Source organism: Lepus europaeus, chromosome Y (assembly GCF_033115175.1).
Source record: "Lepus europaeus isolate LE1 chromosome Y, mLepTim1.pri, whole genome shotgun sequence".
NCBI classification, from domain to species: Eukaryota; Metazoa; Chordata; class Mammalia; order Lagomorpha; family Leporidae; genus Lepus; species Lepus europaeus.
The window spans coordinates 18345295-18372996 of NC_084851.1; the positions used below are offsets into that span (position 1 = coordinate 18345295).

At 39.5% G+C, this 27702-nt stretch overlaps 1 protein-coding gene across 1 annotated transcript in view; it reads right to left on the reverse strand.

Annotated features, from left to right (window-relative positions):
• Positions 1–14921: 14921 nt before the first annotated feature.
• The window catches only part of LOC133754128 (nuclear receptor corepressor 1-like), a 33639-nt gene continuing 20858 nt past the window's right edge, over positions 14922–27702 (reverse strand). The window contains 4 exon segments of the mRNA XM_062184693.1: positions 14922–15534; positions 15536–16136; positions 16139–18226; positions 18229–18883. Coding sequence (XP_062040677.1) covers positions 14925–15534; positions 15536–16136; positions 16139–18226; positions 18229–18883 — 3954 coding nt within the window. The 3' untranslated portion in view covers positions 14922–14924.

The window sequence follows — 27702 nt, forward strand, 5'->3', positions numbered from 1 at the left end:
CATTCAAGGGCTGCAACATGTTGTTTTGCTATGTGAGGAACTTTTAAAAGCTTATGGAATATTCACATTATATTTTAAGCCCTTTATAAAAAACCTTTTGGTGTCCCCTTATACATATATATTATGAAATGATTAGGACAATTAACTAAGCATCACCTTACATAGTTTTTAAAAGATATTTCAGATGTTAACCTGTTGTATCTAATACTGTATTCATATCATTACTGTGCTCTATTATACATCTCAACATTAATTTATTTCCTAACTGCGAATGTGTCATTCAACTAGCATATTCCAGTTTCTTTCACCCTTAGCCCCTCACAACCCTCATTATATTCTGTGTTTGTGATTGACTTTTTTAGATTCCACAAATAAGTAGCATTTATTTTTCTCTGTGTTATGTCAAGCTGTCTAATGTCCACATTCATACTTTGGGATCCATGCTGTGACAACATGTCAGAATTTATTTTTTAAGTTTGGATGTGATTCCATTGTGTAAGTATCATGCTCTATCTTTTGATCTGATCTGTTGACAGACAATGTGGTTATTTCAATATCTTATTCTTGTAAATAATGCTTCCATGAACATGGATGTGCAGGTGTACATTTGAGATAGTGATTTTATTTCTTATGGATGCACATCAATTAATGGGATTGCTCTGTCATTTGTTCCATTTTTAGAGGCACCTCCATAATGTTTTTCATGGTGGATGTACCAATTTACATTCCTACAACCAATTTATATGTTCCCGTTTCTCCACATCTGGTTCAATACTTGTTAGCTTTTTTTGTACTTTTTGATAATATCTACTTTACATATATGTGATTATAACCATTTTAGTCTTGATGATCCATACTGAGCCCCTTTTCAAATACCTGTTGACTGTTTGCATATCTTCACTGGAAAAACTGATCAGATCATTTGTCCAAACCAATTAAGTCATTTATCAATTTTTATTATATTTGCTTTTGATTTCTGTCTGTCTAATGTATTATTCCCTTAATCATACTGTTTGCCAATATTTTCTCCCATTATTTTCTTTCTGTTTTTATTTTTTCCTTTAGCATGTGGTTTTTTGGTTTGTTTTTTACACTCCTATTTCCTTATTTTCATTTTTGTCACCTGTGTTTGGTATCATATCTAAATCATTGTTGAATTTTTAAGCATTTGTGAAGTAACAAGTTGAAGAGAGTATTTTTTCTGTCTTTCTCTCTGTGTGTCTCTTTTTTAAAACTAATTTTCACTCCCCTCAATGAACCCTTTACTTGAGGAATACAAACTTTATGCATTTCATAAGTACAAGTTTAGAAGCATAGTTATTCTTCCCACCATACCTGCCCTAACACCCTCACTCTCTCTCAGTCCTCCTCCTCCCTTTCTCATCCACAGTCCCATTCACCATTAAGATCTATTATTGATTAACTTTATACACAGAAAAACCACTCTATACTAATTAAAGAAGTCAACAATTTGGACATCAAAAAAGAAACTCTTCCTCAACAGTTGAGACAAAGGCTGTTCAAAGTCATTGCATCTTCAAGTTAATTTCACTTTTTTGTTAGAACCTTAATTTTTAAGAAGAACCCAAGAATTATACACCTTTTGTGAGCACTTATACATAGTTATAATACAACTCTTTGAGGACAGAGGTCCTGCATGGGAAGTTATGCACAATGAATCTTTTGGTTAATTTAAAAATTAACACTTTTATGTATGACATCACTGATCACCAAAAGTTCTTAACATGAGCTGCCTAGTCTATGGAAGCATTTTCAACCCACAAACTCCATGAGTATTTAGACAAAGCCATAAATAAAGTGGAAGTTCTCCCCTCCCTGCAGAGAAAAGTACTTCATTTTTTGATGACCACTTCTTTCCTCTGAGGTTTCACCCACCAAGTTCCTTCATGTAAGACATTTATTGCCACAATATCTTGGCTGTCCCTTCCTGAAATGCTCTCATGGGTATTTCAGCCAGGCTAGAATACCTTAAGGGCTGATTCTGAGGTCAGAGTGCTATTTAAACTGATTGTCATTCTGTGAGTCTGCTGTGTGGAATAATTCCCATGTTGGAGCATTCACTCTTGTTAATTCTATTATTATTACCAGAACCTTAATCTTATTCATATGGTATTTTACCCACCCCCCTCCAGCTTAAGAGGATTTGGGACCTCATGGAAAGTTTTTAACCTGTACCCTTGGAAGTAAGACTATAGGAATGTATGAGGAGCTATAAAGCTTTACAGCCACAAACTTTATACACTTCATAATTACAACTTAAGTACATTGTGGCCCTTCCCACCATGCCCATCCTCCCACCCATACTTCCAAACCACTCTTCCTCCTCTCTCTTATTTCCACTATTTTTACTGAGATCTATTTTCACTTGACTTTATATGCAAGAGTTCAACAAATAGTAAAAAAATGCTCCTCCACTATCAAGACAAGGACTGTTCAAATCACTGCTTCTCAAAGGGTCAATTTCACTTCTACAGATCACCTTTTAGGTGCTCTACTAGTTATCACAGGTCAGGGAGAATATGTGGTATTTATATTTTGGGGACTGGCTCATTGTACTAAGTATAATGTTTTCCAGATTCTTGCATTTAGTTGGAAATAACTAGATTTCATTTTTAGCACTGTGTAGTATTCCATAGTGTACATTGCCCATAATTTATTTTTTCAGTCTTCAGTTGATGGGCATTTGGGATGATTCAATGTCTCAGATATTGTGAATTGAGCTGCAATGAACGTGGTTGTACAGATAACTCTTTCATATGATGGTTTCATTTTCCTTGGGTACATTCCAAGGAGCAGAATAGCTGGGTCATATGGTAGGCCTACATTTAGATTTCTGAAGTATCTTCATTTTGTCTTCCATAGTGGTTGCACCAGTTTACATTCCCAGCAATAGCAGATTGGAGTACCTTTTTTCCCACATCCTTGCCAGCATTTTTTGTTTGTTGATTTCTGTATGAAAGGCATTCTAACAGGGGTGAGGTAAAACCTCGTGGTGGTTTGGATTTGCATTTCCCTGATGACTAGTGATTGAGCATTTTTTCTTGTGTCTCTTAACCATTTGAATTTCCTCTTTAGAAAAATGTTCAGATAAGCCTTTTGCTTCTTCTTCACTGGATTGTTTGTTTTGTTGTTGTTGAGTTTCTTGATCTCTTTATATATTCTAGTTATTAATCCTTTTTCCATTGCATAGTTTGCAAATAATTTCTCCCATTCTGTTAGTTGCCTCATCAGTTTCCTGAGTGTTTCTTTTGCTGTACAGGAACTTTTCAACTTGATAAAATCCAATTTATGAATTCCAGCTTTGATTGCTTGCACATCTGGGTTTTTTTTTTTTTCAAGAAGTCTTTGCCTATGCCAATGTCTTGAAGAGTTTTCCCAATATCCTCTAATAAGTTGATGTTTTCAGTCATAGATTTAGGTTTTAATCCATTCTGAGTGGATTTTTTGTATGGTGTGCAAGATGAGGGTCCTGTTTCATACTTTTGCATGTGGAAATTCAGTTTTCCAAGCACCATTTTTTGAAGAGACTGTTTTTGCTACAGGGATTGATTTTAGTTCCTTTGTAAAATTTAAGTTGATTGTAGATGCTTGGATTAATTTCTGGCATGTCTATTGTGTTCTAATAGTCTATCCATCTGTTTTTGTACCAGTATCAGAATTTTTTGATTATAAATGCCCTGTAGGATGTCTTGAAATGTGGTATGTAAACACTATTTAGATAATTGACACCAAATCTGAGTTACATTATACGTGTGAGTACCTAGTCTTACATAGAATGCTGGGGTGACTGTAGTGCACTTTAAAGTATTCTATACTTTATAAGCAAACAGAACAACAGTGTTCCAAGACTTGATCATGAAGTGTAATTCCAGAGAAGGGAGAATGTTGTTTACCCTGATTTTATCAGTAGACACTGTTTTCAGTGATTGAAATTTCACATTGTAGACCATCTATATGTATAACTATAGACAAAAAAATTTCAAAAAGCATCTCACTAAGTGTTTAAAGAGTGTTAAAATATTTAAATTAGTATCACAGCTAAAATTATGATCTTTGCAAGCAGTTTATTAAGACAAAGGATTGGCCGGCGCCATGGCTTAACAGGCTAATCCTCCGCCTTGCAGCTCCAGCACACCGGGTTCTAGTCCTGGTCGGGGAGCCGGATTCTATCCCAGTTGCCCCTCTTCCAGGCCAGCTCTCTGCTATGGCCCAGGAAGGCAGTGGAGGATGGCCCAAGTGCTTGGGCCCTGCACCTGCATGGGAAACCAGGAAAAGCACCTGGCTCCTGGCTTCGGATCAGCGAGATGCGCTGGCCATAGTGGCCATTGGAGGGTGAACCAACGGCAAAAGGAAGACCCTTCTCTCTGTCTCTCTCTCTCACTATCCACTCTGCCTGTCAAAAAAAAAAAAAGACAAAGGATTTGGAAATAACTGAATTGATATTTTATCATGGTACATGGTTTGGTTAGGAATCAAAACTTTCCTTAAATTGCTGATTAATACATCCTTTACATTGTTTCACATAAGGAAAATGAGATATTTCTCAAACATATATGGAATTAATTTGGATTAGAGCAATCGAGCAATCTCAAGCAATAAATAAGGAATTGAATGGTGCAAGGATTTCTAGAATCATATGCATAATTATTTCACACAAAACCATTATCCATGAATTGTTTTAACCAAATTGAGGATGTTTTAATTGCAAGTTCTACAAAGCATGGAAAATCCTCTCATATTTGTTTTTTCAAGACTTATTTTATTTATTTGAAAGACAGAGCTACAGAGAGAGGCAGAGAGAGAGAGAGAGAGAGAGAGAGAGAGAGAGAGAGAGAGAGAGAGAGAGAGAGAGAGAGAGGAGAGAAAGAGAGGTCTTCCATCTGCTGGTTTATTCCCTAGATGGCTGCAACAGCCAGAGTGACACCAATTCAAAGCCAGGAGCAAGGAGCTTCTTCCAGGTCTCCCACGCAGGTGCAGGGGCACAAGGACTTGGGCCATCTTCTACTGCTATGCCAGGGCATAGCAGAGAGCTGGATCAGAAGAGGAGCAGCTGGGACTAGAACTGGTGCCCATATGGGATGCTGGCACTTCAGGCCAGGGCTTTTACCTGCTGTGCCACAGTGCCAGCTACAACTCCCTCATATTTGTTAATTTTCACTTTGTTCTTTGAAGACCAAACTCAGGATGCTATCTGCCTAGTCCTAACTACCCCATGTCTTAAGTGAGTTTTCCATGCTTTATAAAATTTTGGGAATTTCATAATGATTACCACAGTCTAATATAAGCACATTTTGTTAATTCCAAGTAATTGATATTATTCACAATAAATCTCATTCACCATCAGCAACAGACAGGCACCAATTTAAAATCTGTTTTCAGAGATTGAACTTTTTTGGATATGTCCTAAAATTGGAATCATAGAGTCTTCAGTATTTGGGGTTTTACTTTTGATTTCTTTTTTCTTGTGAATTTCACTAGATCTGTAGTCTGTCATTTCATAATTAATTTTGATTGCCAAATAGCATACCATTATAAAAGATGTACTATATAACATTTTTTTCTTATAATTCAGTATTTGCATTGCTTTTACATTTGGCTTTCATGAATATTGCTGCTGTGAGCCTTTGTGTGCTTGTGGATTTTGAATATTTTTGTGGCATAGCTGGGAGAGAAACTACTGAGGCAATAAATTGTCCCTTGTAAAGTTTTTTTTTTCTTTCTTTATGTGATTTCTTTGGCAGAATCCTGTACTCAACTGCTGAATAGTAGTGTTAAAAGTATCTTTGCCTTATTCCCATTTACTGGAGTCTGCTGCAGATTTCCTATATGTGCCCTTCTTGTGGAAATTCTCTTCAATTCATAGTTTGCTTAAGGTTTTAATGATAAGGTGAATTTAGTCAAATTTTTCTTTTTTGACTATTTGACAGGTAGAGTTATAGACAGTGAGAAAGAGAGAGAGAGAGAGAGAGAGAGAGAGAGAGAGAGAGAGAGAGAGAGAGATGAAGAGAAAGGTCTTTCTTCCATTGGTTCACTCCCCAAATGGCCGCTATAGCCAGTGCTGTGCCTATCCAAAGCCCAGGAGTCAGGTGATTCTTCCTGGTCTCCCATGCAGGTGCAGGGACCCAAGCACTTGGGCCATCCTCCACTGTCCTCCCAGGCCACAACAGAGAGCTGGACTGGAAGAGGAGAAACCAGGACTAGAACTCAACTCCCATATGGGATGCCAGCACCACAGGCACTGGATTAACCAAGTGAGCCACAGTGCCAGCCCCAAATTTTTCTTGATTAATGAAATTTATGAATTTTTACTTTATTTTATTAACATATCTTATTATATTAAATGCTTATCATTAGTAGTAGTAGTATGTTAACTTGAATAGCAGAGTGAGAAGGACAGAGAGTCCTAACTTCTGGTTCACTCACCAGATGTCTGTGATGACCAGGTCTGCACTGTAACTGGAACCAGAACCAGAAGCCATAGATATAATCCTGGCCTCTTAAGTAAGTAGCAGAGACCCAATTATTTGTCTCATCATGACTGCTTGTCATATTTAACATTGACAGGAAACTTGAGTCAGGAGCCAGAATTGAACCCAAATACTGTAGTATAGGATGCAGGCTTCTTAAACAGCATTTTTACTGTGAGACCAAATGCCCACCCTTAGCCTCTCTATTCCATTACTTTGACCTTTGCATCTGTGTTCATGCTACTTCCACAATTTTTGATTACTTTTCCTTTTGAATTAAGGGATTGTGAGACTTCCATCATTAGCATTATTTTTGAGAATATGTTGGGCATTTGCATCCTTTGTCATTATATACAGATTTTCTGTTTTTTTTTATTTTTCCTTTAAAATATAACTATTGGAGTATTATAAGGAATCATTTGAATCTATAAATCAATTAGATCATTTTTATTATTTTTATTTTCAATTATTTATATAAGGTGAACAAATTTGATATTTCTTATATACAGATTTAGGAGCATTGTGATACATCCTACCCATGCTACCAACCTCTCTACAGCCTTCTTTTCTTATTTTTTCTTTTAATAGTTACATTGACATACTTTCAGTTTATTCTACTTAGCCTTCCACTGAGCAAACAATTCAACAAATAGTAAGTACAAAAAAAAAAAAAAAACTGTTCCTCAATAGTATAGACAAGGGTTATAAACAATAGTTAAATCTCAAAATGTCAATTTCATTCATATAATATACAGTTTTGTACTCTGTATCATAGTTACTACAAATCAGGGAAAATATAGGATATTTGTCATTTTTGGGGACTGACTTATTTTATTAACCATAATGGCTTCCAGGTCCATTTGTTTTATTACAAAAGGCAGGAATTCATTATTTTAAGGCTGAGTACTATTCGACAGACTGTGTGTGTGTATCACATTTTCTTTATCAAGTCATCAGTTGATTGTCATCTGGATTGATTTCACATCTTAGTTATTGTGAATTGTGCTGCAATAAATATGGGGGTACAGATCACTCTTTCATATGCCAATTTTATATCTTGTGGGTACATTCCCAGGAGTGGGTTGTGAATATATTGTCAGATTACAGAGAAATTATGGTACTGTCACCAATAATGGTTGTACTAGTTTATGTCATAGCTAAAGTGTATTATGATACCTTTTATCCCACATCCTCACCAGTATTTATTTATTTGTTTATTTACTTATTTATTTTTGAATGATAGCTATTCTAACTTTAATGTGGTAAAACATCACTGTGCTTTTTTAAAAGCTTTACTTATCTATTTGAAAGAGTTACAGAGAGAGGCACAGACATAGAGAGAATGTTCCATCTACTAGTTCACTCCCCAAGCAGCTGTAATGATCAGGTCTGGGACAGATCAAAAGCATGAGCAAGGGGCTTCATTTGGATCTCCCACATGGTACAGAGGCCCAAGGACATGGGCCATCTTCCACAACTTTCTAAGGTGAATTAGCAAGAAGCTGGATCAGAAGTAGAACAACTGGGACTCAGATTGCTGCTCACAATGATGCTGCAGGAGGTAGCTTTACATGCTACAGGGACAGTGCTGGCCTCTCATTGTAGTTTAGATTTGCATTTCCCTGGTGGCTACTGATTCTGAGAACTTTTTTATTGTTGTCCATTTGAATTTCATCCTTTGAAAAATGTCTGTTCATGTCCTTTGCCCATTTATTAACTGGATTGTTTCTTTTGTTTTTGTTCAGCTTCTTGAACTCATAATACATCCTTTATATCATAATTTGGAAATAATTTAACCAATTCCATTAATTACCTCTTCACTTTGTTGAGTGTTTCCTATGCAGTCCAGGATCTTTTTAGCTTAAGTTAACTCCATTTGTGTATTTGCTTCTATTATCTGTAATTCCGTGGTTTTTTTCCAAAAATATGTTTCCAATGCCAATGCCTTGCAATTTCTTTAATGTCTTCCTCTAGTAGCTTGATTGTATCAGGACATAGATTTGGATCTTTAGTTCATTTTGAGTTGATTGTTGTATGAGATGTAATGTAGGGGTCTTGTTTCATGCTTTAGTATGCATAGATATAATTTTCAACATAATTTGTTGAAAAGACTCTTTTTTCACAAGGGATTGATTTTAGCTCATTTGTGAAAGATTAGTTGGTTGTAGATGGGTATTTTGATGATATTAATTCTTCCAATCCACAGACATGGGAGAGTCTTCCATTTTTTGTGTCTTCTATTTATTTTTTTAATGTTTTTAATTTTTATTATAGAGATTTTTCACATCCTGGGTTAAATTTATTCAAGGTATTTAAATTTTTAGTAAATATCGGGAACAAAACTGATCTTACAAGTTCATTCTCAGCCACGGAATTTTCTTTGTATATAAATGTTATTAATGTTTGTGTGTTGATTTTATTTTCTGCAAATTTACCAAACTATGCTATGAGTTGCAATAGTCTCTTGGTGGAGTCTTTTGGTTTCACTATATATAGGAACATGTCATCTGCAAACAAGGATAATTATTTTACTTTCTCCTTTCCATTTGGTATCCCTTTAATTTCTTTTTCTTACCTAATGGCTCTGGATAAATCTTTGAGAACTATATTGAATACCAATGATGCGAGTGGACATTCTTGTCTGGTTCTGGATCTTAGTGGAAAAGCTTCATACTTTTCCACTTTCAGTATAAGGCTTGCTGTGAGTTTGTAATATATTGCCTTGATTGTGTTAAAGAACAAAGACTTTTATCATTAAATGATGTATTTTATTAAATGATTTCTCAGCATCTATTAAGATAATCATATAAATTTTATTTGTCAATGTGATGTGTCATATTTATTTCCATATGTTGAACCATTCTTGCATACCAGAGATAAATTCAACTTGTCCAGGTGAATGATCTTTCTAATATGTCATTGGATTCATTTAACTGCTATTTTGTTGGGGATCTTTATATTGTTCATCAGGAATATTCATATATGAGTACCTTCTATCTTTTTCTGCTTTAGGAATTAAGGTGATATTGACCTCATAGAAGTAGTTTGGGAAGATTACTTCCCTTTCAAATATTTTGAAGTTTGAGAATTGTGATTAGTTCCTCTTTAAAAATTTGGTAGAATTCACCAGTGAAGCCACCTGGTACTGGGTTTTCCTTTTTTGGGAGGTTGTTTATTACTGAGTTAAACTCCCTCTTGGTTATTGGTCTGTTTAGGAGTTCAGGAACCAATTATGCCAATTAAAACAACAGAGTGACTATTCTCAGGCAATAAGTAAGTGCTTGTGAGGATGCATAGAAAAAGGAGCCCTTACAAGTTGTTAATGAGAATGAACTTCACTACAGCCACTGTGGAGACCAGTATGAATGTTCCCCACAAAATTAAAAAAAAATATCTGATTTATGATGCACCTACTCCACATCTAGTCATATGTTTGAATGGAATGAAATTAACACATAAAAGAGAACCTGTGCTCTCATGCCTGGCCTTATTCACATAACAAGGTAAGGAATCAACTTAGGTGTCAATTGATTCATGAATAGGTAAAGAAAATGCAATATATAGAGAACAGGATATTACTGAGCGATAAAAAGAATTAAATTATAATATTATCAAAAAATGGATCCAACTGGAAATTATTATATTAGGTGAAATCAGCCAATATTTCCCAAAAGAAAGTTGAATACAATGTTTTATCACACTTATATGAAAGTTTAGTAAAAAAAAAGATCTGAAATTGGAATAATAACTACTGGAAACTAGGGATTATGGGGTCAGAGTAGAGAAAGGTTGGATAAAGAGTGTCAAACATAGAATTAATAAATTTTAATGTTTTACAGTACAGTTGGATGACTAAAACTTATAACAATAAGTTTATGTTTACTTTTTTGAAAACGAATCAATCAATATCACAAAATGGATTATTGTAATAATCATAGCATGGGAAAATGTGGTATATTCTCATATACATGGCATAATTCGGTAAAGAACTATTTATATAAAATAATATATCCATGTATTTTTATATACTTTCTATATTAATGTCTAGAAATAACAGAAGCAGAATAATCTCCAGTTGTATCCATTTCAATGCAAATGCCAGGAATTCATTCTGTTTTGTGGCTGTCAGATTCAATCACATATGTATGTATGTGTGTGTGTATATATATATATATATATATATGTGTGTGTGTGTGTGTGTGTGTGTGTATGTGTGTATATAATATTTTCTTTATCCAATCTTCAGTTTATGGACAACTAATCTCATTCCATATCATTTCCATTGTGCATTTGGCTGCCATAAACATGTTTTATATGTTAATTTTATTTCCCCCCATAACTGTGCTACCACCTGCAACCATCCCATCTCCCACTCCCTCTCCCATCCCATTATTCATCAAGATTCATTTTCAATTATCTTTATATACAAAAGATCAACTTAGTATATGCTAAGTAAAGATTTCAACAGTTTGCACCCACAAATCAGTACTATTTTCTATAACAGTTATAGTAACTATTGGTGGTTTCCCCACGGATAGTATATTAGTGCATTGTTTTCTCTACAATGTTGCATTTTTCACATCTTGATTTTGGCATTATAGCCATTCTAACTGGGCTAGATTGATATATAATTGTTTTCATTTTCCTGAAGGTTAGTGATACTAAGTATTTCTGCATGTGTCTGTTGGCCATGATATCCTTTGTCCATTTTTTAATCATATTGTCTTGTTGATTTCTTGAGTTGCTTATATGTTCTGGATATTAGTTATTTACCAGACACATAGTTTGCAGATATTTTTCCACTCTCATTTTTCTCTTCATGTTTAGAGTTGATTTTTTTAAAACTTCTTTAATCATTATTTCCCTTATATCTTGCAATTTTACTCGGGGAATTATCACATTAATGAGTTTTGGGATGCTGTCCTTAGATGAGGAGACTCCTAGTCCAGCAATGTCTTCTCTTCCCCAAATTGTCATAGTCTCCCTCCTGATCATCCCGTTTTGCTGTCTTGCAGATAACATGATCATTATAGGCATCATTGCAACCCAAGTATAGTAGCTGAATTGAAAGAATTGATCTAAATGAGTTGTCAGATTAAGTGGGTTTTCTTGAAGTGGCTTCATTTCTTTCTTGAAGTTTCTGAGTTCAATACCTGTAAAGGAAGCTTACTAAGACAACATATCCCTGAAACATTGGGACTTCCTGAGGTAGATGGATAAAGATGTCATCTATTTAAGCAGAATAAGGAAGTTTTCTACATTATTTTTTACATTTTTGCCTTTTTTCAATTTTGTAGATAAATCAGGATGTGCAGTAAGTTCAGCCTTTCCATATTTTTAAACCCCTCTTTCCTTGGCTCCTCTTCCCATGTTGCTCATTCTGGGCCCCGTTTTAGGGTGTGTACGGAGACAGATATGATAATGGATCCCAGAATTTAGCCCTGGAACCTTTTTCCTCTTCTATTAGAGGAAATATGGGAGTAGGAATTAAAACATCAGGACTTAGAGTTTTCATCCAGCAAAGAGAATAATCTCTCTCCTGGGAAGACAAAGTTCTATCATGTATAGACAAAATGAGACCCTGACATATCTGCACTTCATGTGAACCAAGTTTAGGACATAAAAATGAAGGCATCACCAGCACCGTGGCTTAACAGGATGATCCTCTGCCTTGCGGTGCCAGCACACCGGGTTCTAGTCCCGGTTGGGGTGCTGGATTCTAACCCGGTTGTCCCTCTTCCAGGCCAGCTCTCTGCTATGGCCCGGGAAGGCAGTGGAGGATGGCCCAAGTGCTTGGGCCCTGCACCCACATGGGAGACCAGAAAAAGTGCCTGGCTCCTGGCTTTGGATGGGCATGATGCGCCAGCCGCAGGGGCCATTGGTGGGTGAACCAATGGCAAAGGAAGACCTTTCTCTCTGTCTCTCTCTCACTATCCACTCTGCCTGTCAAAAAAAAATTAAAAAGAAAATGAAGGCATCATGATTTTATTTTCTTTTTCACAAGTGAAACACAGATTTCACAAATATAAGCATGCATATACCATACATAATTAAAATGCTTCCAGAAAGAAATAATTGAAGTTCCATTATTTAGGACTCACAATTTATGACCCAAGACTTCAATTTTTGGATAAAGTTTCTTTTTTCAAAGAAAGTTTCAAGACAGATGAGACAAAAATAGAAATTTGAGAAGTTAAACCTAACAAACTATCTCTTAAAAAGATTCTCTGTATGTGTAAGTATCCTATTGATAAAAACTACACGTATTTTAAAGTAGAATAATTTTATTCAATGGGGAGTAAACTCCAAGCAGAAATAATAACATTAAGGGATAAAATAATTTATAATAACACAACACAGAATCAAATTTAGACCAAGCTTTATGACAGTCATAGCCAAAGGAAAAACAGGAAGATACTTGTAGAGTTTGATACAAAGTAAGGAGCCAAGTATAACTTTTTTTTGTTTGTAGTTGAAAGTTTGTTCATTTGTAGTTGAAAGACAGAGAGACATACTGAGAGATCTACATCTTCTGCTCACTTATTTACACCCCAGATGCCCACAACAGACAGGGGTGGCCCAAGTTAAAGCCAGAAGTCAGGAACTCATTCCAGGTTCCCACCATGAATGGCAGGAATTCAAGTCCTTGGACCATACTATGTCTTTCATTGTACATATTAGCATGAAGCTGGAATTGGAAGCAGACCCAAGAATTGAACCCAGACACTCCGGCATGAGGTGAAAATGTCCTAAGTAATATCTTAGCTACTATATCAAACATACAATCTTGAAGATATGTTTAATTTATTCAATGAGAACAAATTTTTTAGAGATTTATTTAATTTATTTGAAAAGCAGGGCTGGCACCGTGGCTCAACAGGCTAATCCTCCACCTAGCGGCGCCAGCACACTGGGTTCTAGTCCCGGTTGGGGTGCCGGAGTCTGTCCTGGTTGCCCCTCTTCCAGGCCAGCTCTCTGCTATGGCCCGGGAATGCAGTGGAGGATGGCCCAAGTGCTTGGGCCCTGCACCCCATGGGAGACCAGGAGAAGCACATGGCTCCAGGTGCATTAGCAGGGAGGTGGATTGGAAGAGCAGCAACCCAGATTTGAACTGACACTGTGATGTGGAATGTCAGGATTGTAAGCAGTGGTTCACTCTGTTGTATTACAATGCTGGTCCTGACAGTTGGTTTTTAAGCCATGGGGCAATGAACAGCTACAGGTGTGAGTAAGGATTTGGGAGGCAGGGTGGCAAAGAACACATTCCAAAGGTTACCTCAGTATTCCTGGTGATATATGGTATGCACTTTACCTTGGATAAAGGCACAGGAGGAGCAGAATCAACAAAAATGACTCAGAAGAATACAGAATACACTGGGAAGTATCTTAATTCCTTGTATACACAATACTCTTTCAACTTTAATATAAAGTGACTCTCTGAAATGGCCAGCATTCTAATGTATCTGTGTTCCAGGTGCAGTGCTAAGAAATGTGCGTAGATATTTTATAACTCTTGCATATACAAAAAGTGGCCTTATATTCATTGAATGTTCTTACCTTCACAAAGCATTTCAAGTGGTCTAGGTATCAACATAGAAATTTAAAGTAAGACCATTCATAATAGTCTGGGTGTTTCAGATGACATTGGGTTAGCATAGCCATTTGTATCAATCATTTTGTTGTCCTTTAAAAATACTTACGCCATATACTTAAATGATAATTATTTTATATAAGCAAAGTCATATGAGTTTCTTTAAAGAACTGATTTATTATAAAATGATACTTTTTGAAATTTTCAAAACTATTATCTCTGATGACAAGATTATTTTTCACTGTACCTTTCATGATTTATTTTTATCTGTATTTTTTTAAAAAACAGCTATTTATTTATTTTATCTAATTGAAAGAACAAAAACAGAACAAAAAGAAAGGAACAGAGAACTTCCATCTGCTGGTTCATTCCCCAATGATCACAACTGTCAGGGATGGAAAAAGCCATGGCCAGGAGCAAGGATCCAAGATCCAGGGCTCAGATATGTCTCCCTGAGGGTGGAAGTAGCATAAACTATTGAGGCATCATCTTCTGATTTTCTTTTTTTTTTTAACACTGCAAAAAGGTCATCTATTTACATGAGTGATTTAAAGACATTATGGTTTTCTTTACAAACAGATGTAGGAACAGGAATTGTCCACTTTTAAAAACTCTACATTTCAACCCTCCACTATTAGAATCCACTGAATTGTGACGTATCAAAGGCTATTTTCTGTTTCTTCCCGTTTGATGCTCCAAATGAACTTCCATCATTTCTCCATCATCTATGGCCCTGGCTCTCCTGAAAAGTCTCTGGGCACAAATCATATGGGCAGGTTTTTGACCTGCAATTAAAATACCCCAGAACGAGCCCCTCCCCATGCCACGTCCCCCATCTGTGTGGTTCAGTCGTCACTGTCTGACAGTGTCTCGTACTGTGCTGAGAGCAGCGGGGCGGGCTCTCGCTCCCAGATCCTGTTCTGTTGGTGAGGAGCTGCCTGGTTCCCAGCAGAGGGGGCACATGGGATCGGTGTTGGTGGCGTGCTGCTGAGCATCCGCAGTGTCAGGGGGTTATAAGGGAACTGTGTTGAGCCTGTTGAAGATGGCCTGTCTTCCCAGGCCCACCCTGGCGTCTGCCTGTGGTAGTCCCCCTCGGAATGCACAGAGGAGACCGAAGAGGGCCATTCACTTCCCAGGTAGGCCTGCCCAGGGATGGGAGATTTTGATTTCCTACTGTTTGACTTGCTAATCAGCTTTGGTTTGCAAATGCCTCCTGAATGAGGTGATGGGTCCCCTTCCTCTCTCCGCATCTCACTACTGGTCACAACTGATGTGCTGGCGCCACCAGGCACTACTCCCACAGTCTGCAACAGGACCACTCCATGCTCCTCTACTTTGTCATCAAAGCTCCCCATGAGTGCCTTCCTGATAATGTCTTCTAGACCAAGATTACTGGCAGGATCAGCAAAAGAATGGCCTCGAGAGCTAACTGAGCCTGATGTGGTAACCGCTGGCAAAGATCTCAGTTCCTGGCTGAGCTGCTGCCATATCAGAGTGACCTCCACCAGAGGAGTTCAACTTACGAAAAATCTCCTGCTTCTTTGATTTAACCATGGGTGATGTGTTTTCAAGCTTGGTGAAGAATGAAGGCAAGTAGCTAATACTGCCTGGTGAGCAGGAATCACTCCTCTGCTCCGAAGGCTCAGCTCCCCGCTGAGACAAGAGCAGCATGCTTTCCTGCTTCTAATGCACAACTGGAACCTGGGGTGGGGAGATGGGCTAGTAGGGCTCTGAAGAGACGTGACTCCTCTCTGGGGATTTTCCAGGCCTGCTTCCCCGGGATTTATCCACAAGATTTTCTGGAGAAATTCTGGAACCTGGTCTCTGATGGTGAACAGACTGAGATTGGGACTCGGGGCTGTAATGACTTGATGTTTTAGTCTTCACAGGCGTTGACACCAAAGCAGAGGGTGAATTTTGGAATGTAGAAGTGGGAGGTTGCGGGGGAGTCTGCGAGGGAACTTGATTTCTAGCAAAATCCTGTGTGATAATTTGACAGATGTGATCGGCAAGTGTGATGAGCCGATGGGTCCTGGGCTCTTGTCCCATCCCCTCGCCTGTGAGGAAGTGGGCAGCTGCTGCTGTGGAGATGGTGACTCCTGCTGTGGTCAATAGTGATGTAATGGTCCTTCATACTGTCTGCCTGGATCGTTTTTGGCTTGATTTGCCTTAACAATCTCTGGCTGATAGGCCTGCAGTTTTTCCTGGGGTGGTGCAGGTGAGCTGGCAGGACTTATGACCTCAATAGCATTGCTAGTTGTTTCATACCTGTGAGAAGACAAGCTACTGGAAGAGTCTGAACCTTGAGAGCCACGTTCCCTTGCATCCTTGTCCGAGGCAATTTGCCAGGTGATGATCATGTCTATGAAGTTAGCTGCAGAAATGGTGGTCTTCCCTCTGGTCCTGAGCTCTTCCTCATATCTGGACTTTGGAGGAGGCCCTTTATCTTTCCCAGCCTCAGAATAAACTACTGAAGAGTGAGGCTGGGGCTTGCCACTTGGAAAGGCTGAAGAAGTGTACAGACACTGAACAGATCTCTTCTCCACCTCCAGGCTTTTCTGCTCTAGCTGCTGCTGCTCACTAACTGCTGCTGACCTGCTTCTCAAATTGTCTTCTAACCTGGCAGCTTCATGCTTGCTCTCTTTTGTTTTGGACACATCCATCTGGGGTGCAGAAGCTGCAGCATCCACAAGAGCAGCCAGGGCGTCTGCAGCAGTGTTGTAGCGGGAGGCTGGCAGGCCTTGGCTTATGGAAGGGCCCCCAGCGGGCAGTGGCATGATTCGTAGCTGAGCAGTTGGGTCCAAAGGTGTGATTACGCTGGTTCCATTGGTTCACTGGAAAACACTGGGTCTCTGCTGCAACATGGTCTCCTGAGCTCTTACTGACAGGGACGGGGAGCGAGTGTATCCGTGACTGCCAGGCCGGCCGGGCTGCTCTGAGCCTGGTCGCAGGTAGAGGTCGGAGGAGGCTGCGGTGATGCGCTCCTGCTCTTGTTCCCGTTCCTGCCCTTTCTCCCTCTCCCTCTCTCTCTCCCTCTCCCTCTCTCGCTCTCGTTCCCGCTCCCGCTCAGCACTTGCGGCTGCAGCAAGGTGTGTAGGGTGTCCAGGAGACATAGACGCAGGGTTGTACGGCCTGGGAGGGAAAGTAATCTGTGTACCAGGAATATATGTGATTCTGTCCATGGGAGGAGTGCTTGTTCCCCCGGGGTGAGGCACTAAAATTGCTGGAGGCATATTGGTCAGGTCAATGATTCCTCTTGTTGGTGGGTATGGGAGACCCAGTGGCTGTTCTCTTGGGGAGAGTCCTCTGGCTACATCAGGGCGCAAGTTCACCTGCATCTGCTGTGAGGTAATGTAATCATTTAAGATTGTCTGTCTTGTATTCTCCATTGCATACAGCTGATACTGACTTGGGTAGCCTGGAGTTGGTGAAAGCTGTCTCTGAAACAGGTAAGCAGCAGCTGCAGGGTCCAGAGCCCTGTGAAATGGCATGGCTGGATCCAAATGCGTGGGCAGATGGCTCCGGTAGATCTCTCCTGCCGTGCTGCCCCTGTGATGGGGGTCAAATGGGCTCTGGCTCACAACAGGGTCCACCCCAGGCACTGGAGACTTCGCTGGTATACTTTCCCTTTGGGTAGGGGTCAGTGTGGGTTTCCTTTCATGATTGGTAGACTTGCTAGAAGAAATTGTAACATCAGAAGCTCTGCTCATCATGGGTGAGCCTCTGGACATGGTGTTCTGGTAACTCACGGGAGTCCTCCGAGCACTGGTGTCGTCATAAATGCCCGGGCTCAGCTGTGCTTTGGGAGCTTCGTGAAGTGTGGACCTGAGAACGGAGGGGCCCGAGCTCACCACGGATGTGTGCCGGGAACGCACTGGCTCGCCTGTCTTTACGTCTTCGTATTTTGCCTGTTCCACCACTTTTATGTTCTCTGGCACAATCTCCAACGGAGGCATTCCGCGGGGTAGTTTACTAGGCCCCGTGATCAAAGATTTGACATTGTGTTTGATGGCAGATTGACCTGAGTTGCTGTCAAACTTTATTGGTGTGCCCTGGGAAATGGAACCTTCAATTATGGGCCTCGTGCTCTGGACTACTTCTGGAGTCTTCCGGCTCTCCTGAGTTAAAATATCTTGCCGTGGGATCTGTGAATGGAACGCCCCATCTCCTTGATGGTGGTGATGCCATCATACGGTTTGCCTTTGGTAATGGCTCCTTCAAATGCTCTTATGGGAGGACTTTCCCTTTTAATTTGTTTGGGATATTTAAGGCCATCTTCAAAGCCTTCAGTTGTTGCTCTTGGTGTGCCTTGCATTATGGAGCCAGACAGCACAGTCCTTTCTTTGAGGTCAGAATGAGGGCTCCCTCTGGGTAATGCTCGGCATATCAGCCCCTCTAATGGTGCTGATACAGGAGACTCCCTCATTGACATTCCTTGCTTTATATTTCCTTCCACTGATTCATAGCTTCTTTTTAAACTGATTTCATGAGCTGTTCTTGGACTCCTAGTCCCCTCTCGGGCATTCTTAATATTATCATAGGATAAGATATGTCCACTTTTGCCTTCATAAATAACATGGCCTTTGGATGCAGCTTCTTCTCTGCCTTTCTCAGGACTGCTCTCTGCAATGGGCATTCGAGAAATGGATCCATTCACCAGCGCCTCGGTTGGTATGCCAGCCTGGGACAGAGCCAGGGTACCCTGAGTGATGGAGCCCCGCAGGGATGAGATGCTCTCCACTGAGACTTTGCTGGTTGGAGTTCCCCGAGTTATACTTCCTTCTTGGATGGCTCCTGTGATTTTCTGTATTGTTTAACAGGGAGCTGGGTTGGGGGTAGAGGTGCCAGGACTGCAATCAGCACTCCAGTACCAATGTGTGCATTTTAAGTGGTATCTTATACCACTGTGTGAAACTTACCCTTGATTTACATTCCCACAATGTAGCATTTTACCTTTTTAACATTTTTGGTTTAGGCAAGTAATCAGCCCTACTTTATAAGATGTATAATATATTACTTCACCTAATTTTGTTGTGTGGATTAAAATTATTTTAACACATCACATTTAGTGCTTGCATAGTAAGTTCTGAAAGAAGACAAAACCATAGACTGCTAGGATCTTATGCAAAGAAACTCATAAAAATTATTTTCCAAATAGATTTAAGTACCCATAAAACTTGTTCTCAGGCCAGTGCTGTGGTGTGGTGGGTTAAAGCAGGCCAGTGCTGTGGTGTGGTGGGTTAAAGCCCTAACCTGAAGCACTGGCATCCCATATGGGCAACCGTTCTAGTCCAAGCTGCTCCACATCTGATTCAGCTCTCTGCTATGGCCTGGAAAAGCAGCAGAAGATGGCCCAAGCCCTTGGGCCCTTGCACCCATGTGGGGGATCTGGAAGAAGCTCCTGGCTCCTTGCTTTGGATCAGCTCAGCTCTGGCCATTGTGGTCATTTGGGGAGTGAACCAATGGATGGAAGACTCTCTCTCTCTCTCTCTGGCTCTACTTCTCTACCTATGCTTTTCTTTTCTTTCTTTTTTTTTGACAGGCAGAGTGAACAGTGAGAGAAAGAGACAGAGAGAAAGGGCTTCCTTTTGCTGTTGGTTCACCCTCCAATGGCCGCCGTGGGAGGTGCACTGTGTGTCACCACTGTGTGGCCACTGTTTGACCAGAATCTCTGAATCATATGTTTTATACTAGTTGGTAGAAAGAAACTAAAAACATTTTATATGGTTGTGCTTAAGTTTACTGGTTAAAAAAACTACACCATGTTAGATATTTAAGAGATGTTTTCAAATACATGATTCTTAAAATTTATAGAAGGCATTGGACCTTCTGGTAAATGTTTTTATAAGTTGTTATCTAATGGTTGAAACGGTTTGCTAAGTATTCATGTGATATTGCTATTGTCAGCAAGCGATCTAGGACTTGCTCCCTCATTTCTCTATTCTAAGCCCAACTTGTTCTTTCATTTCTCTATTCTCTTCAAGGTAGGAAATTAAATTTATGATAAAGGAATCTGTAGGACACACAATTTAATCTTTAGACCTTATAAAAGAGATGGCTAGCATTTTTCCGTAATAGCATAGCCAAAATAAGAGCTTAAATAATAATTTCATAGCTAGATTTACTTCGCCATCAGCGAAGTATACAGTAAGCAGAAAAAACTTCCCTTTCAGACCAAAGGGAAAGAAAGTTTTAAAGTGAGAATATAATTTTCCTCATGGGCATTGTCTACCTTAGAAAAACTACTACAGAACATGCCTGTGACTATAGACTTGTAGTTCAGGCCACCGAAGATTAGAGATGGGATATGGGCACTCCCTTGACTTGCATCCTCTGGTCTGCTTTAACAAAACCCAGGAGGAAAACAAAGCTAGGCATCAGAAACAATGGGTGGCAGGCCTATTAATGGCTGATCTGTATAGTGATCTGCCCTCAAGCAGACCCAACAGGCCAGTCCACTGCAGTGGCTTTCAATGTGGTAAGCCTGGGCTTCAGCAGAAGTCAGCTTGTGAAGAGCCCTGGCAGCTCTGCCAAGAGTTGGATCACTGGAAATGGACCTGCCCTGGAGTCGAAGGTTGCCTAGGTCAGAGCCACAGATCTTATTGCCTCTAAGCTGAGATGCCCTTCACTCTGCCCAGCTTCCAAAGTGACCACTGCCGCTGAGGGTATGGTCAAGTAGGGTCAGCAACATTGCAGGCAGAACTGTAAATTTCTTGTTAGAGATGCCCCCTGCCTTTACCTGGCCACCTCTCCTCCCAGGCCAGCTAAGTAATGAAAGTCAACAGAGTGACTTCCCCTAGGAGGTTCACACCTCCCTTAGGATGTACCCCATGTAAACAGATAGATAGGTCTGGGCCTCTTAACTTACAAGGCCTAAAGCCCAACAGATTATTATCAAGCCCCTTCTATCAGGTTCTATTTGCCTCTCAATCAGAAAACTTAATTGTAGCTTAGACAGCACCTTTCTTAGCTCCTCTAATAATGACTCTGTCCTTTGTTCTAGATCCTGTCTAGTGCACTTGGGCCTCATTCCTTTGTAATCATAACCTCTACTTCCAATGGCTCTACTCCCAACCTGTGTGTACTGATGGTCCTCTTCCCCACATAGTTGTTCAGACCTGGTAAATGCCACTCTTAGGTCATTGGTTACTACCCTCACCCTGTCTTTTATGACCTTGTCTAAATATGATCAGAGTCGGCAAACTTGGAAGGCTTCCATAGCCTTGGCAACTCATGACGACAGCCTAGGATGGTTACTGGTGCCATAAACTAGAGTGTCAATTTGTTGGGTCAACAACAGGAGCCACTGTGCACTTGCTCCTCATGTGGGATCTCTGTCCTTAATGTGCTGTACATTTTGATTTAATGCTATAACTAGTACTCAAACAGTACATTTCACTTTGTGTTTCTATGTGGGTGCAAACTGTTGAAATCTTTACTTAATGTATACTAAATTGATCTTCTGTATATAAAGAGAATTGAAAATGAATCTTGATGTGAATGGAAGGGGAGAGGGAGTGGGAGAGGGGAGGGTTGTGGGTGGGAGGGAAGTTATGGGAGGGGGAAGCCATTGTAATCCATAAGCTGTACATTGGAAATTTCTATTCATTAAATAAAAGTTTAAAAAAATTGTTACTTAATTTGGTGTCCTGTGCTTATACAAAATGTCATAGTATATATGTGTATTTATATGCATGTTTCTGTGTATGAATTTTGGTGTTCATAATATGGTGCATTATAAAATAATAGGATAATTTATAAGTATTTTTTATTCTGGGTAATTTAATGAAAGGTCTACAAAGTGATTTCAAGAAGGAATTATTATCAGCAACAGAACCTAATTTTTAAAATACTGTTTTGAGCAATACAAGTGAATTTTCTAAAGAAAACATTCATGTGTAGTTAATTTTCCAAGTCTCAGACATTGAAGTTTTCATCTCTCTTCACTCTACTACTCCTTGTTTACTTTCCCCTAGAGAATAAGTCTAGATAAATAGAGATAGAGGTAAGTTGGGATTTTTCAGGATCTCAGACGTGTTGGTATTTATCCACATAATACTTACAGAATACTTCCAAAAATAAAGAACATTCACTTCATTGTATGTATGTGCTTTAGACACTAAATGCAGACAACCAACTCAACTTCCCTCTGTCAAAATATAAAAGGTCAGAGGACAGTTGCCAGCCTGAAAGCCAATCACTATTACCTTCTTTGCAGTGGTACCACATAGGAAACATATCATCAGAGAATTCTGTAATAACCTAGAAGCCATAATTTGTTGAGGAACAAATGTGGTTCATTTTATTATTGTGTACAGCACACACAATGACATAAGAATTTGCCTCCAATATGATAAAACTAATGTTAAATTTTATTTGAAATTATATGGCTAAGTGATTCCCCTGTACTCTCATACCCCAATACACTGAAGAAGTTATTTCTCTGCAAAAACTTGTAAAGAAATTATTCCTTTGGATTATATAATTTTTTAACTTTTATTTAATGAATGTAAATTTCCAGTGTACAGCTTATGGATTACAATGGCTTCCCCCTCCCATAACTTCCCTCCCACCCACAACCCTCCCCTCTCCCGCTCCCTCTCCCCTTCCATTCACATCAAGATTCATTTTCAATTCTCTTTATATACAGAAGATCAATTTAGTATAAAGATTTCAACAGTTTGCACCCACATAGAAACACAAAGTGAAACGTACTGTTTGAGTACTAGTTATAGCATTAAATCAAAATGTACAGCACATTAAGGACAGAGATCCCACATGAGGAGCAAGTGCACAGTGGCTCCTGTTGTTGACCCAACAAATTGACACTCTAGTTTATGGTGCCAGTAACCACCCTAGGCTGTCATCATGAGTTGCCAAGGCTATGGAAGCCTTCCAAGTTCGCCGACTCTGATCATATTTAGACAAGGTCATAAAAGACAGGGTGAGGGTAGTAACCAATGATCCTAAGAGTGGCATTTACCAGGTTTGAAAAATTATACAGCATTAAGTGGGGAAGAGGACCATCAGTACACACAGGTTGGGAGTAGAGCCATTGGTGGTAGAGTAGAGGTTATGATTACAAAGGAATGAGGCCCAAGTGCACTAGACAGGATCTAGAACAAAGGACAGAGTCATTATTAGAGGAGCTAAGAAAGGTGCTGTCTAAGCTACAAGTAATTTTTCTGATTGAGAGGCAAATAGAACCTGATAGAAGGGGCTTGATAATAATCTGGTGGGCTTTAGGCCTTGTAAGTTAAGAGGCCCAGACCTATCTATCTTTTCACATGGGGTACATGCTAAGGGAGGTGTGAACCTCCTAGGGGAAGTCACTCTGTTGACTTTCATTACTTGGCTGGCCTGGGAGGAGAGCTGGCCAGGTAAAGGCAGGTGGCATCTCTAACAAGAAATTTACAGTTCTGCCTGCAATGTTGCTGACCCTACTTGGCTGTCCCCTCAGCTGCAGTGGTCACTTTGGAAGCTGGGCTGAGTGAAGGGCATCTCAGCTTAGAGGCAATAAGATCTGTGGCTCTGACCTGGGCATCCTTCGACTCCAGGGCAGGTCCATTTCCAGTGATCCAACTCTTGGCAGAGCTGCCAGGGCTCTTCACAAGCTGACTTCTGCTGAAGCCCAGGCTTACCACATTGAAAGCCACTGCAGTGGACTGGCCTGTTGGGTCTCCTTGAGGGCAGATCACTGTACAGATCAGCCATTAATAGGCCTACCACCCATTGATTCTGATGCCCAGCTTAGTTTTCCTCCTGGTTTGTGTTAAAGCAGACCAGAGGATGCAAGTCAAGGGAGTGCCCATGTCCCATCTCTAATCTTCGGTGGCCTGAACTACAAGTCTATAGTCACAGGCATGTTCTGTAGTAGTTTTTCTAAGGTAGACAATGCCCATGAGGAAAATTATATTCTCACTTTAAAACTTTCTTTCCCTTTGGTCTGAAAGGGAGGGTTTTTCTATTTACTGTATACTTCGCTGATGGCGAAGTGAATCTAGCTATGAAATTATTATATAAGCTCTTATTTTGGCTATACTATTACAGAAAAATGTTAGCCATCTCTTTTATAAGGTCTAAAGATTAAATTGTGTGTCCTACAGATTCCTTCATAATAGAATTAGTTTCCTATCTTGAAGAGAATAGAGAAATGAAAGAACAAGTTGGGCTTAGAATAGAGAAATGAGGGAGCAAGTCCTAGATCACTTGCTGACAATAGCAATATTACATGAATACTTAGCAAACCATTTCAACCATTAGATAACAACTTATAAAAACATTTACCAGAAGGTCCAATGCCTTCTATAAATTTTAAGAATCATGTATTTGGAAACACCTCTTAAATATCTAACATGGTGTAGTTTGTTTAACCAGTAAGCTTAAGCACAACCATATAAAATGTTTTTAGTTTCTTTCTACCAACAAGTTTAAAACATGATACACAGATTCAGGTCACACAAATTAAAATGTATCTTTGATTGAGTTTAGCAGCTTAAATTTATGGACAATCTCATCTATAAGCCATTTACAATAAAACTTTTAATAAAATTTCCTATGTGGACATACAATATGCACACACATATAACATAGCATAATAGACCAATACAGCAATTTTAATAATAGCTTTTAAAATCTTTAACTCTTTTTGTAGATTGCCAATGGATTTGAATTGCTTTTTGTTTTTAGATTACTTTAACACATTGCTTTAACAGATCATCAGAGTTTAATTCTATGTCAAAGAGAAATTGAGCTTCCTGTGATCTTTTGCTGTGAGGTTTCCTTCCTTTACCTTCTTTCATATTGGTGACTATGTTTCTGTGTTTCTGTGTGTAACACATCTTTAAGCATCTTTTGCAGGGCAGGATGAGTGGCAACAAATTCTTTCAGTTTCTGTTTGCTATGAAAAGTCTTAATTTCACCTTCATTCACAAATGAGAGCTTTGCAGGATATAATATTCTGGGCTGGCAGTTTTTCTCTCTTAGTACCTGGGCTATATCTTGCCATTCCCTTCTAGCTTGTAGGGTTTCTGATGAGAAGTCTGCTGTGAGTCTAATTGGAGATCCTCTGAGAGTAATCTGACGTTTCTCTCTTGCACCTTTTCGAATCCTTTCTTTATGTTTCACTGTGGTGAGTTTGATTACAATGTGTCATGGTGAGGATCTCTTTTGGTCATGTTTATTAGGGGTTCTATAAGCTTCCTGTACTAAGATGCCTCTGTCCTTCTCCAAACCTGGGAAATTTTCTGCTATTATCTCACTAAATAGGCCTTCTAATCCTTTCTCCCTCTCCATGCCTTCAGGAACTCCTAGAACCCGAATGTTGGGTTTTTTAATAGTATCCTGTACATTCCCGACAATATTTTTTAGATTTCTAATTTCTTCTTCGTTTCTTTGGTTTGCCTGTTTCCTTTCCTGTTCTCTGTCTTCTAAGTGTGATATTCTCTCTTCTACTTCGCCCATTCTGTTTTTAAGGCTCTCTAATGTGTTTTTCATTTGATCTATTGAGTTCTTCATTTCATTGTGGTTTTTTGTCACTATCATAGTTTCATGTTCTACTAGTTGTTTCATTTCATTTTGATTCCTCCTTAATATTTCATTTTCACGAGAGAGATTTTCTATCTTGTCCATTAAGGATTTCTGTAGTTCAAGAATTTGTTTTTGAGAACTTCTTAATGTTCTTATCAATTTTTTGAGATCCACTTCTTGCATTTCTTCTATCTCATCATCTTCATAATCTTGAATTGGGGTGTCTTTTTCATTTGGGGGCGTCATAGTGTCTTCCTTGTTCTTGTTACCTCGGTTTTTGCGTTTGTTGTATGGCATGTTGGAGATATTTGGTGTCTTCACTGTGGTGTTTTTTCTTGTTACACTATGGCTCTAGATTAAGTGGACTGTCTGCTTTCAGTGGAGCCTTAGAGGCTTGAGATAAGTGTGGACTGAGAGCTGTGTTTGGTTCCTCAGGGTTGAGGGTGTGTGAAAGATGACACTCCCAGGTTAGGCGTGGTAAATCTCTCTCTTTTTTTTTTATTCAAAAGGGAAGTAATTCCGCACAGCTGAACGTAATTGGAGGTAGTTAGCAGGTGAATGATATACCCACAGGAGCCAGAGATTGGAAGCTCTTTCCCAAGGACCACACAGGGAATCTCTGCTGCCCTCAGTGTGGGCTACAATTCTCCTGCAGTCTCCCACTGGATTGCCAAGTTAGATCCTGATCTGTTATTTCACCCCTCCCTCCAGAGTCAGGTTTTTCTGCTAGGCTCAGGGCCGGTGCAGACCTGAGGTCGCCCTGCTTATGACGTATATCAAAATGGCGCCTGCTCTTTGTCTTGCTCGCCTTTGAGAGGTGAGCGGAGAGAGAGAAACTCGTGTCCGTATCGGTCACTTTTTTTTATTTTTTTCCTCTCTCTCTTCTAGTTAGCCTGGTGAATTTTTCCCCATGGAGTTTCAACCCTCGTTCCCTCTAGCCTCCTCTTTCCACTTGCCCGCTGGTGTCTCGGGCTATTGAGGTTCAGCTCACCTTGCGTTCCAGCGCTGGTGTGTTGAGTCTGCCGCTGGTGTCCCGAACTTGGGCTCCCACGCTCTCCACGCAGGTCCACTGTGAATCACTAGTTCCGGAAGAGTTTCCTCTGCTGTTTCTTCTCCTACTCTTCCTTGACCCTGCAGTATCTCCACTTTTATTAACCTGTGTGTCTTGCTGAACTATCAATGTGCTCCCTGCCTATTCCATCATCTTGCTGCTCCTGGATTATATAATTTTTTAAAAGATTTATTTACTTACTTGAAAATCAGAGTTACACAGAGAGAGAAAGAAAGGCAAAGAGAAACAGGTCTTCCATCCACTGATTCACTCCCAATTGACTGCAATGGCCAGAGTTAAGCTAATCTGAAGCCAGGAGTCAGGAGCTTCTGGGTTTCCCATGCAGGCACAGAGGATCAAGAACTTGGGCCATCTTCTACTGCTTTTGCAAGCCGTAGCAGAGAGCTAGATTGAAAGTGGAGCAGCCAGAACTGGAACCGACACCCATATGGCACCCATACTATGCCACAGGGCCAGCCCCCATAACATTTTCATTTTCTGTTTCCTGCATCTTAACTTAGCAAATAGTGAATAAAGCCTATAACATGCAAAGCAAGATTTTGATATCTTTGATATGTGACTGCTTGGACAAGAGAAATTCCTTAAGAAAGATGAGCTTCTAGAAGAGTTAGAAATATTAACCATTTTCCATTCAATTTTTTTAATAATTATCTGCTGAATGCTCACTATCCAGATAAAAGGATAAGTGTAAAGCACTTGGGGATGAATAATAATGATGAATAATTGATACTTATTAATAGTTTCCATCTACACTAAATTTTTGTAGATGTCATAGTAAATCATTGTCATAGTAATAGTTGTCATAAATGTCACTGAGTTTTAGCATATTTTAAGAGAATACATGTAAAACACTTCAAGCATCATTTAAAGAGTCATCAAGATGGATTAGATTTTTTCTGTATTTCTATTGTGTTTTTCATTTTTGTGGTTAGTTGGAAGTTGCATAGAAATAGCTGAATTCTGGTTCAGGAAACCAAGCCATTCTTATATTCCTTGACCTTATTTTTCTGGTGGGTATCATT